At 48.6% G+C, this 15,753-nt stretch overlaps 2 protein-coding genes across 2 annotated transcripts; one reads left to right on the forward strand and one right to left on the reverse strand.

Annotated features, from left to right (window-relative positions):
• Positions 1 to 70: 70 nt before the first annotated feature.
• Positions 71 to 3,428, forward strand: PRELID1 (PRELI domain containing 1). Its single transcript, XM_077137755.1, has 5 exons — positions 71 to 337; positions 917 to 1,142; positions 2,346 to 2,459; positions 2,573 to 2,651; positions 2,878 to 3,428. The coding sequence occupies exons 1-5, from the start codon at positions 246 to 248 to the stop codon at positions 3,009 to 3,011; spliced, it is 645 nt and encodes a 214-aa protein (XP_076993870.1). The 5' UTR covers positions 71 to 245; the 3' UTR covers positions 3,012 to 3,428.
• A 222-nt stretch (positions 3,429 to 3,650) lies between these two features.
• On the reverse strand, positions 3,651 to 8,221 carry MXD3 (MAX dimerization protein 3). Its single transcript, XM_077137756.1, has 6 exons — positions 7,995 to 8,221; positions 7,612 to 7,717; positions 7,024 to 7,053; positions 6,781 to 6,895; positions 4,233 to 4,401; positions 3,651 to 4,155 (listed from the first exon to the last, which is right to left on the reverse strand). The coding sequence occupies exons 1-6, from the start codon at positions 8,062 to 8,064 to the stop codon at positions 4,028 to 4,030; spliced, it is 618 nt and encodes a 205-aa protein (XP_076993871.1). The 5' UTR covers positions 8,065 to 8,221; the 3' UTR covers positions 3,651 to 4,027.
• Positions 8,222 to 15,753: the final 7,532 nt, after the last annotated feature.

Below are 15,753 nucleotides of genomic sequence, written 5' to 3' on the forward strand. Positions count from 1 at the left end.
GCGAGGGGGCGGGACCTCGAGGTCACGTGCACGGTCACCGGAAGTGGTGGGTGCCGCGCGGCCGCGCCGGAAGTGGCGCGCGACCAGACACCTCCTCATGGCGGCTGCGGCTTGAGCGTGGTGCGGCGGTGAGTGAGCTGCGAAGCTGGCGGGCCTGCGCCGAGCCCCGGTCCGGCCTCCGCCTGCCCCCCCGGGCTCCGCACTCCTGATGCTGCGCGGGTGCTGAGCCCGCCCCGGCCGGGACGATGGTGAAATATTTCCTGGGCCAGAGCGTGCTTCGGAGTTCCTGGGACCAAGTGTTCGCTGCTTTTTGGCAGCGGTACCCGAATCCCTATAGGTACGTGGTCCGGGAAAGAGCAGCCGCTTTCACTCTTTGGGCATTGAAACCTGGGCAGCCCCCGCGTAAGTGGGCTGGGAAGAACGCGATGCCGAGTCTGAGGTGGGGAATCGCCGGGAGGATGGAGGGCTTCAGAACCCTAGGCTCTTACAGAGGAAGTGGTCAGGCTATGCTTGCAAGGTCCTGGAAGGAGGCTGGCCTGGGCCGTTGTTTACATGAGGCCCTGGTTGAACGTTTTCTCATCTCAGAATGAGGGTACAGGAAGAGTCGGCGGCACAGGACTTGGGAGGGATCTTAGGGTTGGAAATTAGGCCCCTTGCCTACTTCCGTGCCCGCCGCTCTCTATATCATTAGGTCCAACTCTGGGGGAAGGCCCAGGAATCCAGGTCACTGACCGGGCGGAGTTGAAGTTTGCCCTGGGAGAGGCCCAAAGGGCCTCTTCAGTTTAGCTCTGAACCTGAGCAAAGATTACCCTGCCACACTCCGTGAAGGCATGGCCAGTCTGGGTCGGGTGGCTCTAGATGAGCAGTCCAACAGGAGCGGGTTCCCAAGGGTCATCTTCACTCTTACCCCCTGCAGCAAACATGTCTTGACGGAAGACATAGTACACCGGGAGGTGACCCCTGACCAGAAACTCCTGTCCCGGCGACTCCTGACCAAGACCAACAGAATGCCTCGCTGGGCGGAGCGACTGTTTCCTGCCAATGTCGCTCACTCGGTGTACATCCTGGAGGACTCTATTGTGGACCCACAGAATCAGACCATGACCACCTTCACCTGGAACATCAACCACGCCCGGCTGATGGTGAGGGGGCTTCTGTGAGCCAAGACAAGTCTGGGTTACTGAGAAGTGATCACACTAGAGTACAGTCACAGAGACTCTTCACTATTCTTTCAGAACCTGTCCTTTGATTCATTCGTATAATTGGGGGTGAGAGGCACCTGTTTTACAGTTTTTGCAAGTATAAATGCAAATCACACGCACTGCACCCAGCACACACATAGGTTGCTTGGCTCAGAGGAGTGAAACTGGAGGCAGGAAGCAGTGATTTTGAAACAGAAATCTGTCAAGTCATTAAGGTGCCTTGGATGTGCTTGGGAGTGGGGGTGGGTTGGCCCCCCACCCCACTTTAATGAGAGGAGTTCCACTTTTATGTGTTTTACTTAACGGATTTCAGCCTCAGGTTTTGGGGGAAAGGGTTCCACATATATTTTACCTCTAGCCAATAAAAGGGATTGGAAACCCATGATATAAGGAACAGTCTGTGGTATCTTCTCCTATGTGAGTATCCTGAAAGCTTTCAGGGGACTCTCATTCTTTCCTAGATAATCCTCCTGTTAGTCTTGGCGGTGGTGTGACTCCACTGTGTGGTGAGGGAAGTGAGGTTCAGAGAGAGGAAGTGTCTGTGGGGCACAGGGCAAGCGGGCGGCTAACGTATCTCACAGTATTCTGCCCTAAAGTTGTCTGAAGTCATTACGGATGAGGGCACTTCCTCTGTCTTTTGTAAATTACCAAAATAGGAATCAAGCCGTGAGAAATGTCTATTAAGTATTTCTTTTAGAGGCGGTAATCCTCTTTCTCCTCTCTGGGAAGGATATCTGTGATGATCATTTTTGTGATTTCCATTTTTATTTGGACTGCCAAGGAGCTCACAAGCTACTAGTGGATGGAGGGCAGGCTAAAAGCCCTGCAGATTTCTAGACATAAAGGTACAAAACAGGAAATCCTGGAACAGGATGGGACAGGGCTGTAGGGCCCTCTGCTGGTCCCAAGAGTCTGTGTGTTTTCTAGTTTGAATGGTCAGAAGAGAGATTTTAGAGAGCAAAATTTTTTATGGACTTATTCCCTATCCATAAACACAGTTCACTGGGATGCAGTAAGGGGAAGGACTGGATTTTCATTGTATTGCTTCCCCCTCATGAAAAGAGGCAGGGAGTCAAATTGATGGGCAAGTTAGCAAAATGGACGACTCCCAAGTGATTGTGGTTGGCCTGACTCCCTGCACAGGTGGTGGAGGAACGATGTGTTTACTGTGTGAACTCTGATAACAGTGGCTGGACCGAAATCCGCCGGGAAGCCTGGGTCTCCTCTAGTTTATTTGGCGTCTCTAGGGCTGTCCAGGTGAGTGGCATGGTGGGAGCTGCTGGGGCTCTGGGGTCCAGGGTATGTGTCAAGAGGTTGGGCTGGGGGCCAGCAGGCAGCTCATAAATCTTCCTCTCCTCATCTTCTGTCAGGAATTTGGTCTGGCCCGGTTTAAAAGCAACGTGACCAAGACTATGAAGGGTTTTGAATACATCTTGGCCAAGCTGCAAGGTAAGCAGTCTGGGCAGTGCCTGGGAGAACTTCATAGGGAGACTGTTGGGTCAAGCCCCAGCTCAGTGTTGTTGGGTTGGAGCCAGGATCTGTCATTGCCCCCACTCTGACCCTGAGACTCCTCTTCTCTACTGTGGGGCTAATACCACCTTCCCAGTGGGGGGTGGTGTGATGAGGTGGATCTTCTTGGCACCATCTGAAGCAAGCACCCTGCCCTTTGCTACAGGTGAGGCCCCTTCCAAAACACTTGTTGAGACAGCCAAGGAAGCCAAGGAGAAGGCAAAGGAAACTGCACTGGCAGCTACAGAGAAGGCCAAGGACCTTGCCAAGAAACAGCAGCAGCAGCAGCAGTTCGTATAGCCAGCTGGGCCCCACCACCACCACCACAGCACACCAGAGAAGCTAGCTCAGATCTTGCTGCCCTTTCCACATTTTACCTTATATTAAAAGTCAACTTCCAACCCTAACTGTCTGGGTGGTGGGTTGTGGGGGAAGGGTGACCTGTCAGGCCTCTACTGTACCCCACACCCATTACCCATGCCTTGAGCTGGGCCTGCTTATTCTCCCATTGGGCAGCTGAGGACACTGAGGCATAGTGAGGGGCGGTGACTTGCCCAGGGTCACAGGCAGTGTGCAGGTTAAGCAGTAATTGCTAGACTGTAAGCTCCATGCGGGCAGGGATCCTTGCCTTGTTCTCTGATGTGTCCCAAGTTCCTGGAACAATACCTGGCACATAATAGGCACTCAATAAATATTTGTTGGATTCATTTAGCCCTAGCTCTGGGGTCTGAAAGTTTCAGTTTGATCCTCAAGTCCAATGTCCTCTGCCTTTGCCCTCAGGTGGGTTGCACCACTCTGCCTCAGGGTTGTGGCATCAGATGTGTACCACCTGGCAAGGCCAACAGTGTTAGACGGGACTGCTGATGTTACTTCCTCTTTTCCAGTTTTATCTGTGGCTGGGTGTTCCCCATTTGCATCAGGAAAGACCAGGGACAGAACTTAAGAAAGAGGCTTTTAATGAAAATACTGTACAGTATCTGTGGGACATAGGCCAGGTAGGGCCTTGTGCAGGGGGGGCCATGAAACTTCCTGTCCCATCTTGGGGGAAGCAGAGCCAAGTGCTACAAAAAACAAAATGCCTGGAAGGGCAGCCCTTGTGGCCTGCCCCACAGAGCTCAGGGAGGCCCAGGGGCCTGGGTGGCCAGCAGTGGGTAGAGGGGGCAGCACTTGTTACCACACAGGGTCCTTTAGTCCATTCCAACAGGAGGTGACTCCAAGTAGCCCTCGAGGCTTGGGGAGGGCTCCTGCCTGGCAAGGTCAGCCTGGCACAACGGAGGGTAGTCTGAGGGCAGAGGCCCTCTCCCAGGTGGCAAGGGTCATAGCCAGGTGCCGGTACCGTGTGAGTGGTCGTGTGAGTAGCTGTGCTCTTGGCCCGCACTGAAGCCCCGCAGCAACTCTGCCTTGCCCCCAAACACCAGGCTCTCCACGTCCACCTCCAGCTCCTCTGCATGGGTAAAGGTCCAGTCAGGAGGCCTGATCACCCAGGCAGCCCACCCTACCTATCATCCTCTAGATACTTACCTTGGTCTGAGGAGAGGCCTGAGGAGTCCAGGCTGTCTGCCCGCAGCCGTTCCCGCTCGCCCACCCCTGCCAGTCCCCGAAGTTGCTCCAGCTGCTGCCGCAGGATTTGCTGCTTGCTGCGCAGCTTCTCCTTAAGCCGCCGGGCCCGCTGCTCCTGCTCCTGTAGCTTCTGTGGGTCCCGAAGTTGCAAGGGGCTGGAGTCAGCCGCCTGGGGGCCTGGGCCTCACCCAACACCACTTGGCAGCAGATCACCACACAGGGCTCTCTGCCTACCCCAGACAGGTGGCTCACACCATCTGGGCCCCAGAGAGTCAGCCCGCAGCCTCCAAGAAGGCAGCCCCTCCTGCCCCATGGGGGTGGGAGGTACCATAATTTCCAAGTCCATCAGGGCCTAGTCAAGTAGCATAAAGGAGTGGACGACACTGGTGCAAAGCAAGAAGAACTGGGGTAGGCTGGAAGGGATTGTAGGGCAGGGAGGGATGTACAGGCTCCCACTCAAACAAGCAGCCACCTCCACATTCCAGCCAGTTGTTGCCACCTGGAAACACAGGCCCAGTGTGCCGATCTCCCAGTTTCTCTTAAGAGAAGCAGGGAAGTCAGATTTTCTGTCAAATCTTTTCAATGCTGCCAACAAATTCAAATGTTTAGAAAGCTACGAACCAAACAAAGGCTAGCTAGCAGTTTTCAACTCCTAGTCACACTTGACAGTACTGAAATCCAGGGGCCCGAAACACTAAGCACTGGCCCTGGCTCAGCCAGCCCCAACTGCAGGGCTGAGGGCTTTCTGTTCCTCCAGCATTAAACCAGGTTTATGTAGAGCCCCTGGGGGGCAGAAGCCCACACCCACTTGGTCAATAAAAAGAGCGCAATTGCCAAGGGGGCATTTGGACAAAGCATAGAAATACAGGATGGAGAGGGAGAAGAATTCAGGCCAAGGGAGACTCAGAAGAACATACAGCATTCAGCTCTGTGGGAAATGGGAAAAAGATGAGACCAAAAAAGCAGATCAGTGGCAAGGCCTGGATTGCGAAGGACCTTGAATTTCACAGGAAATAAGGAACTGAGACTTGGTCCTATCAGGAGCCACTGATCCTGTGGATTTTCACTGGAGGATTTTCAGCTGGAAATGGATCTGTGCTGCCAAGCTCACGCTAGGGCAAAGTGAAGGACAGCCTGGTGGAGGCAAGAGGAAGCAGGGGCCCAGGAGGAGGCCCGTGTCAGTTCAGGAGAGGAGATAAAGGGACTTCGAGGAAAGAGAGAACCTGGGTCCTGCCCACGGTCCGCCCGGCACCTGACAGGCACACATCAGCCATCTGAGTGCCCGGCCAGGCAAGCTCCGTGTGAGACACTGAACCATGTTGCCTACCAAAGGGGAGAGGGGTCCCTGGCCCTGGAGTAGTCGGGGTTTGGAGTGCGTGAGGGAGTGAAGGGAGGTAGGGAGATGGAGGGCATTTCAGGTAGGGGAGAGGGGGCAGATGGTCACCTATGGTGGGTCACTAAGAGCAGGACAGGCTTGGGTGATGGAGACTCTGAACGGACACTACAACTGGGAGCTGCAGAAGGTGCCTAAGCAGGGAGAGAGGTCACAGACACTTCGGGATCACTTAAAGTCCAGAGCAAGCCATACATGATGGAGAGAGGCAAAAGTGGGACTTCAGCCCTTTAGTCCATTCCAGACCCCACTAGGGTACCACTCAGCCATAACGAGGGTATCGCTGGCACCTGTGAGACAGACTGACCGGTTCCCACTTATTTGCTCACTGGCACATCAGTGCCTGGCAGAGGTGGTGCTTCCTAAATACTTGTGGAAGGAAAGAATGCAAACCAGGGGCCCTAGGTCTGGGTCCTAAATCTGCCTCTCATCTGTTAGACCTGGCCCTTAACCTGGCTGTGCTTCCATTTCTTCCTCTGCCAGGATGGAAAAAGCCCTCTGTTGTTTCCAAGGCCCCTAGTAAAAATCCTGACATGTCTGGTACAGGCTGGGGCTTTAAGTCGGTAAACCCCAGTCCGGCCCACCAGGGGGCTTCGAGCTCAGCCCAGCGGGAGCCAGATCCTGGGAAGATACCTGCCTGGTGCTTTCTCTGCCCTTTCCCCTTCCTGGTCTCTGGGGCAGATGCCCAGAGTGCATCAGGACAAACTGTCCAGGGCAGGAAGCCTTGAAGGAAGGGGGCAGGGGAGAGGCCAGGGCCAATCCTCTACAATCCAAGGGACCCTTGTATCTGCCCGATCACAGTGCCTTTCAACAGCCACCGCCCACCCCCACCCCAGACAAAGGAGGAAACGGAAATCCAGAGAGACTGTGACTTGCCCAATGTCTCACAGCTAGGGTCTAAGTAAGAATAACAGTAATAACAACAGTTATCGTTTATTGCATGAACTCCTTTACGGTTCAGAACTACCCTCTGGGTCATTTTCTACTTTTCTTCACATTTAACAAGCGTGGTAACTTTAAGCACAGCTGGGCTCTGGCTTCAGGCGTCTCTGCCCAGTTCCACCCAGTCCCTCCATATTAGCCCCCTCCAGGTACCATGGCAAACTGGCTCCTTACCTGGATGTGCACCCTGGCACGGCGCAGCAGGCTCAGCGTGGTGTACCGGGCGCAGTCAGACCCTAGTGGCATCTGCTGCTTCAGCTGCTCTAGGCACCGCTTCAGCTGGGCCCTCCTGCAGGGGAAAGGGTCTGGAGGGCAGTGCCGACCCTGCCTTGCTGGCCGCAGGGACGGCAGGGGAAGGGAAGCCTGAGGGAGGAGTTCCTGGGGGACTTGTGCTGTCAGGGCAGGGCTGGGACTCACCTGCGCTTCTCCAGCTCGTTGTGCACAGACCTGCCAATGCCAGGGAGGATGGGATGAGGAGGCATCAGCTACTGCCCAACATCACCCGGTCCCAGGACCCCAGTGGCGCTAAACATCCCTATGGGGACTTTGTGCTGGCCTCTGGTACCAGAGCCCCCAAGCAGGAGTCAGGGGAGTTAGGGACATAAATGAGCCAAATGCTATGAGAGGCCTGTCCAGCTGTCAGGAAGGGCTTCCTGCACAGACATGACATTTGAGGTGGACCCAAGATAGAAATTTCCCAAGGCGGGTTTGTGGAAGGAGGAGCATTCAAATTGGAGGAAACAGCATGTGCAAAGATTTGAGGCAAGGAAAGCAAAGGAGGAAGCTCAAGAAATATTCCTTGAATGAATGGGAAGGATGTGAGCGTGTTTCCGATGTGGGGAATTGACAGGAAGAGGTAAAATGGTTAGGGATCTGCATGCCTCCGGGAACAGAGCACCTGGCCCAGAAGATGCAAGCGAGAGGGACGAAGCAAAGGGGACAGAGGAGGGGCCCCGAGAAGGACAGCGCCCATTCTCCCTCTCCGCCATCCCCGACCCTCCTCACCGCCCACTATCCAGCGCGCCAGGAGCTTCGAGGGTTCGCTTCCTCCTCCTATGGACGGGGCCTGGACTGCGGTGCGGGCACAGGGACGCGTAGCCATGCTCGGCCTCTGCCAGAAAGAGCCCCCGCCCGCGTCAAGCTGGGGCCGGTCCCCATGGGCGCCCCTGGCACGACAGGGCCAGGGAAGGGCCTTTGGCGCCTGGGCCATTTCCCACATTCATCCCTACCCGGCCGCTGGCGGACACCTCTCTATTTGAGGGCGGGGACGCCCCGGGTCTATTGCCCTAGTCAGAGTCATGCATCCTTTGCAATGGGAGCCAAGTCTAGTCCAGGCCCTTGTCAGCGATATCGCTGTCCCTGGGGTCCCGCCAAAGGTACTTCCTCACCTCTCTCACGCCGCTCCAGGTACTCGGCCGCCTGCAGCAGGACCTGGATGTTGCTGGCCACGGGTTCCATGCCGCTAATTGCTGGCTGCGGGCGGGCCTGGGGTGCTGGCCGGAGCAGCGTCCGCACCACTTTTGTTACAATGTAACTGACACGGTGCAACAAACACAGGCGCCCGGCCCCGCCCCCAGGACGCTCCGCCCAGTCCCCGCCCCCCAGGAACAACGGCCCGCCCCCAACGGGCCCGCCCACCCCGAGGCAGCCTCGGACCCTCGCGGGACACGGGAGTGGGAGGGGCGCGGGCTCCAGGCCTGACGCTTGGGTAGACTCCGGGCTAGCGGGGCTGCATCTGGCCTTCTTCCCTCAGGGACCCCGCGCCGGGACCCCAGGACCTCAGTTTCTAGCACCAAGTGGGTCGTGTTCTGAGCCGACAGTGGCCCTTCGGGGAGGGGGAGCCGCTGGCCCGACCTCTGCACGTGGGCGCCGCGGAGGTGGGACGGCTAGGTGCCGCTCGTTTATTTGTCGATTCCTTCCAGCGTCTCGCTGTCGTCATCTTCGGGGCGGGGCCGGGGAGCCTCTGAGGCGCTATTGGCTGGCGCGTGGCTCCGCCCTCTCCCGCCTCTGGTCAACAAATTCGGGCGGGAAAAGCAGCAGGTTTCAAATTTGAAAACCAGGGCGATGGGGGCGGGCTGAGCGGGGCGTGGGGCCGCAGTGCGCAGGCGCCGAGGCTGAGGTGCGCGGACCCAGCTGCTGCGCTGGGGGATCTGTCCGCAAGCCCGCCTGCATCTGGCTTCTCCTCGTCATCCGCGGGGAAGCTCTACGGGAACGTCGGAAGGGTAACAACTTCCCTGGCCCGGCCCCTGCCCGGGAAGCCCGCGAATTGGCTTTCTAGAGAGGCCTGGGATCTGGAGTCTACGGGGTTGCGTTTCTCTCCTGTCGCGGCAAACTCCTCAGCTGCGTGTGTCTCGGGATTGACCGCTAGTCTCCGAGCTCTGGAAGCCCCGGGACGGCGTCGAAGGTCGGAGCCGCTGCCTGTGCAGTGCCCAGCGCGGAGGGGCTGCTGCCGCGGGCTGCTTCCGCCCGGAGATTCCTGGGTGCCTTACTCGGAGTCTTCCTTGAACGTGATCTACTCCCTAGCCTTGGGAAGGAACATCAGCAGGCGTAGCCACGCCTGCTGGGGTCAGTGACAGAGTCTCAGGGTGGGGACAGAAGATGAAAGCAGCCGTGACAGGGTGGAGCGTTTACTACCCAGGCGTTGGCTGCGACTGCGGTCACAATAATCTGGAAAGGGGGGGTGGATGCTTTATAAAAACAGTCCTAGGTAAACACATGCCTCGTGCCAGACAGCTCCTTAAGTCCCTGTTAATAACCTTGGAGTTTCTCTGAGGGTCACTGACATGCTCAGCCCAGAACTCCAGCTTCGGACTGTCCACGCACCCTTCCACCCATTCATTTGCCAACTAAACATCTGCTGAGCACTTACTGGACACCAGGCACCGTACTGGGAGCTGGGGAATTAATGCAGCAATGGCCAAAACAAATGGGGGCCCAGCCTTTGCAGAGGTCACACTTGTCGGGGAGAGAGGCCATTATAGTAACCACACAAACCTCCAGTTGCAGCTTTGACGCAGCCTCAGCAGAAAAGAGGCAAGGCTGAGAGCACGTCCCCGGAAGTGTGGGACCAGGGAGGTGGGAGATTTTTCCAAATAGGTGTTATCAGTGTGTAGGAAGGATGTCAAAGAATTCTAGACATTGAAGTGGTTACGGAAGTGAATTTCCTTGTTCTTAGGAAATGTACTGGGAGGGAAGTATTATGTGTCCAAGGAACATGATGTGTACAACCTACTCTCAGATGTTTAGAGGACAGATACATGGATGGATGGATGAGATAGATAGATAGATAGATAGATAGACAGAATGATAAAGCATATGTGGCAAAAAAAATGTTGAAATTCATGGATCTTGGCATGTGTGGGAATATACTGAAGTTGGCTATATGGGTTTTGTATTATTTTTATTTTTCTATATTTTTAATTTTTAATTCTTGCAAGAAAGTATTTATGTTTCTAGTGTTAGTGGGATTATATATATACATATACAGCCCCTTTCAATCATGTTCACCTTCTATATGATATATTACTTATAGACCCACTAGAGAACCACCTTCACTCCTATCTATTTCCTTACATTGGAGTTCAACTTCATTAGCTAACCATTCACCCATCTCAAGCTTCTATGTATTTCTAAGACCCCTGTATTCTGTATTATAAGCCTCTGATTTTACCTTTACCATGCTTATAAAAGTGGAGTCATACAGTATCTACCCTTTTGTGTCTGACTTATTTCACTCAGCATTTACGTCTTCAAGGCTCATTCATCTTATCATGTGCTTCAGGACGTCATTTTGTCTTATTGCTACATAATATTCCATCTTATGCATATACCACTGTTTAAAATTATTTTTATAAGCATTTTTTATTAATTAAAGAAAAAAAAGAAATTAACACAACATTTAGAAATCATTCCATTCTACATATGCAATCAGTAATTCTTAACATCATCACATAGATGCATGATCATCATTTCTTAGTACATTTGCATCGATTTAGGAAAAGAACTAGCAAAACAACAGAAAAAGATATAGAATGTTAATATAGGGAAAAAAATAATAATAATAATAGTAAAAAAAAGACACAAATGAACAAACAGACAAACAACAACAAAAAAAACCTATAGCTCAGATGCAGCTTCATTCAGTGTTTTAACATGATTACTTTACAATTAGGTAGTATTGTGCTGTCCATTTTTGAGTTTTTGTATCTAGTCCTCTTGCACAGTCTGTATCCCTTCAGCTCCAATTACCCATTATCTTACCCTGTTTCTAACTCCTGCTGGACTCTGTTACCAATGACATATTCCAAGTTTATTCTCGAATGTCGGTTCACATCAGTGGGACCATACAGTATTTATCCTTTAGTTTTTGGCTAGATTCACTCAGCATAATGTTCTCTAGGTCCATCCATGTTATTACATGCTTCCTAAGTTTATCCTGTCTTAAAGCTGCATAATATTCCATCGTATGTATATACCACAGTTTGTTTAGCCACTCGTCTGTTGATGGACATTTCGGCTGTTTCCATCTCTTTGCAATTGTAAATAACGCTGCTATAAACATTGGTGTGCAAATGTCCATTTGTGTCTTTGCCCTTAAGTCCTTTGAGTAGATACCCAGCAATGGTATTGCTGGGTTGTATGGCAATTCTATATTCAGCTTTTTGAGGAACCGCCAAACTGCCTTCCACAGTGGTTGCACCATTTGACATTCCCACCAGCAGTGGATAAGTGTGCCTCTTTCTCCGCATCCTCTCCAGCACTTGTCATTTTCTGTTTTGTTGATAATGGCCATTCTGGTGGGTGTGAGATGATATCTCATTGTGGTTTTGATTTGCATTTCTCTAATGGCCAGGGACATTGAGCATCTCTTCATGTGCCTTTTGGCCATTTGTATTTCCTCTTCTGAGAGGTGTCTGTTCAAGTCTTTTTCCCATTTTGTAATTGGGTTGGCTATCTTTTTGTTGTTGAGTTAGACAATCTCTTTATAAATTCTGGATACTAGACCTTTATCTGATGTGTCGTTTCCAAATATTGTTTCCCATTGTGTAGGCTGTCTTTCTACTTTCTTGATGAAGTTCTTTGATGCACAAAAGTGTTTAATTTTGAGGAGCTCCCATTTCTTTCTTTCTTTCTTCAGTGCTCTTGCTTTAGGTTTAAGGTCCATAAAACCACCTCCAATTGTAAGTTTCATAAGATATCTCCCTACATTTTCCTCTAACCGCTTTATGGTCTTAGACGTAATGTTTAGATCTTTGACCCATTTTGAGTTAACTTTTGTATAGGGTGTGAGAGATGGGTCTTCTTTCATTCTTTTGCATATGGATATCCAGTTCTCTAGGTACCATTTATTGAAGAGACTGTTCTGTCCCAGGTGACTTGGCTTGACTGCCTTATCAAAGATCAAATGTCCATAGATGAGAGGGTCTATATCTGAGCACTCTATTTGATTCCGTTGGTCGATATATCTATCTTTATGCCAATACCATGCTGTTTTGACCACTGTGGCTTCATAATATGCCTTAAAGTCAGGCAGCGCGAGACCTCCAGCTTCGTTTTTTTTCCTCAAGATACTTTTAGCAATTCGGGGCACCCTGCCCTTCCAGATAAATTTGCTTATTGGTTTTTCTATTTCTGAAAAGTAAGTTGTTGGGATTTTGATTGGTATTGCGTTGAATCTGTAAATCAATTTAGGTAGGATTGACATCGTAACTATGTTTAGTTTTCCAATCCATGAACATGGTATGCTCTTCCATCTATTTAAGTCTTCTGTGATTTCTTTTAACAGTTTTTTGTAGTTTTCTTTATATAGGTTTTTTGTCTCTTTAGTTAAATTTATTCCTAGGTATTTTATTCTTTTAGTTGCAGTTGTAAATGGGATACGTTTCTTGATTTCCCCCTCAGCTTGTTCATTACTAGTGTATAGAAATGCTACAGATTTTTGAATGTTGGTCTTGTAACCTGCTACTTTGCTGTACTCACTTATTAGCTCTAGTAGTTTTGTTGTGGATTTTTCTGGGTTTTCGACGTATAGTATCATATCATCTGCAAACAGTGATAGTTTTACTTCTTCCTTTCCAATTTTGATGCCTTGTATTTCTTTTTCTTGTCTAATTGCTCTGGCTAGAACCTCCAACACGATGTTGAATAATAGTGGTGATAATGGACATCCTTGTCTTGTTCCTGATCTTAGGGGGAAAGTTTTCAGTTTTTCCCCATTGAGGATGATATTAGCTGCGGGTTTTTCATATATTCCCTCTATCATTTTAAGGAAGTTCCCTTGTATTCCTATCTTTTGAAGTGTTTTCAACAGGAAAGGATGTTGAATCTTGTCAAATGCCTTCTCTGCATCAATTGAAATGATCATGTGATTTTTCTGCTTTGATTTGTTGATATGGTGTATTACATTAATTGATTTTCTTATGTTGAACCATCCTTGCATACCTGGGATGAATCCTACTTGGTCATGATGTATAATTCTTTTAATGTGTTGTTGGATTCGATTTGCTAGAATTTTGTTAAGGATTTTTGCATCTATAATCATTAGAGAGATTGGTCTGTAGTTTTCTTTTTTTGTAATATCTTTGCCTGGTTTTGGTATGAGGGTGATGTTGGCTTTATAGAATGAATTAGGTAGCTTTCCCTCCGCTTCGATTTTGTTAAAGAGTTTGAGGAGAGTTGGTACTAGTTCTTTCTGGAATGTTTGATAAAATTCACATGTGAAGCCGTCTCGTCCTGGACTTTTCTTTTTGGGAAGCTTTTGAATGACTGATTCAATTTCTTTACTTGTGATTGGTTTGTTGAGGTCATCTATTTCTTCTTGAGTCAAAGTTGGTTGTTCATGCCTTTCCAGGAACCCGTCCATTTCATCTAAATTGTTGTATTTATTAGCGTAAAGTTGTTCATAGTATCCTGTTATTACCTCCTTTATTTCTGTGAGGTCAGTGGTTATGTCTCCTCTTCCATTTCTGATCTTATTTATTTGCGTTCTCTCTCTTCTTCTTTTTGTCAATCTTGCTAAGGGCCCATCAATCTTATTGATTTTCTCATAGAACCAACTTCTGGTCTTATTGATTTTCTCTATTGTTTTCATGTTTTCAATTTCATTTATTTCTGCTCTGATCTTTGTTATTTCTTTCCTTTTGCTTGCTTTGGGATTAGTTTGCTGTTCTTTCTCCAGTTCTTCCAAGTGGACAGTTAATTCCTGAATTTTTGCCTTTTCTTTTTTTCTGATATAGGCATTAGGGCAATAAATTTCCCTCTTAGCACTGCCTTTGTTGCGTCCCATAGGTTTTGATATGTTGTGTTTTCGTTTTCATTCGCCTCGAGGTATTTACTGATTTCTCTTGCAATTTCTTCTTTGACCCACTCGATGTTTAAGAGTGTGTTGTTGAGCCTCCACGTATTTGTGAATTTTCTGGCACTCTGCCTATTATTGATTTCCAACTTCATTCCTTTATGATCCGAGAAAGTGTTGTGTATGATTTCAATCTTTTTAAATTTGTTAAGACTTGCTTTGTGACCCAGCATATGGTCTATCTTTGAGAATGATCCATGAGCACTTGAGAAAAAGGTGTATCCTGCTGTTGTGGGATGTAATGTCCTATAAATGTCTGTTAAGTCTAGCTCATTTATAGTAATATTCAGATTCTCTATTTCTTTATTGATCCTCTGTTTAGATGTTCTGTCCATTGATGAGAGTGGTGAATTGAAGTCTCCAACTATTATGGTATAGGTGTCTATTTCCCTTTTCAGTGTTTGCAGTGTATTCCTCGCGTATTTTGGGGCATTCTGGTTCGGTGCATAAATATTTATGATTGTTATGTCTTCTTGTTTAATTGTTCCTTTTATTAGTAGATAGTGTCCTTCTTTGTCTCTTAACTGTTTCACATTTGAAGTCTAATTTGTTGGATATTAGTATAGCTACTCCTGCTCTTTTCTGGTTGTTATTTGCATGAAATATCTTTTCCCAACCTTTCACTTTCAACCTATGTTTATCTTTGGGTCTAAGATGTGTTTACTGTAGACAGTATATAGAAGGATCCTGTTTTTTAATCCATTCTGCCAGTCTATGTCTTTTGATTGGGGAATTCAGTCCATTAACATTTAGTGTTATTACTGTTTGGATAATATTTTCCTCTACCATTTTGCCTTTTGTATTATATATATCATATCTGATTTTCCTTCTTTCTGCACTCTTCTCCATACCTCTCTCTTCTGTCTTTTCGTATCTGACTCTAGTGCTCCCTTTAGTATTTCTTGCAGAGCTGGTCTCTTGGTCACAAATTCTCTCAGTGACTTTTTGTCTATAAATGTTTTAATTTCTCCCTCATTTTTGAAGGACAATTTTGCTGGATATAGAAGTCTTGGTTGGCAGTTTTTCTCTTTTAGTAATTTAAATATATCATCCCACTGTCTTCTAGCTTCCATGGTTTCTGCTGAGAAATCTACACATAGTCTTATTGGGTTTCCCTTGTATGTGATGGATTATTTTTCTCTTGCTGCTTTCAAGATCCTCTCTTTCTCTTTGACCTCTGACATTCTAACTAGTAAGTGTCTTGGAGAACGCCTATTTGGGTCTATTCTCTTTGGGGTGCGCTGCACTTCTTGGATCTGTAATTTTAGGTCTTTCATAAGAGTTGGGAAATTTTCAGTGATAATTTCTTCCATTAGTTTTTCTCCTCCTTTTCCCTTCTCTTCTCCTTCTGGGACACCCACAACACGTATATTTGTGCGCTTCATATTGTCCTTCAGTTCCCTGATCCCCTGTTCAAATTTTTCCATTCTTTTCCCGATAGTTTCTGTTTCTTTTTGGAATTCAGATGTTCCATCCTCCAATTCACTAATTCTAGCTTCTGTCTCTTTAAATCTACCATTGTAGGTATCCATTGTTTTTTCCATCTTTTCTACTTTGTCCTTCACTCCCATAAGTTCTGTGATTTGTTTTTTCAGTTTTTCTATTTCTTCCTTTTGTTCAGCCCATGTCTTCTTCATGTCCTCCCTCAATTTATTGATTTGGTTTTTGAAGAGGTTTTCCATTTCTGTTCGTATATTCAGCATTAGTTGTCTCAGCTCCTGTATCTCATTTGAACTATTGGTTTGTTCCTTTGACTGGGCCATATTTTCAAATTTCTGAGCGTGATCCATTAT

This window comes from Tamandua tetradactyla, chromosome 20 (assembly GCF_023851605.1).
Source record: "Tamandua tetradactyla isolate mTamTet1 chromosome 20, mTamTet1.pri, whole genome shotgun sequence".
In the NCBI taxonomy this organism is placed as follows: Eukaryota; Metazoa; Chordata; class Mammalia; order Pilosa; family Myrmecophagidae; genus Tamandua; species Tamandua tetradactyla.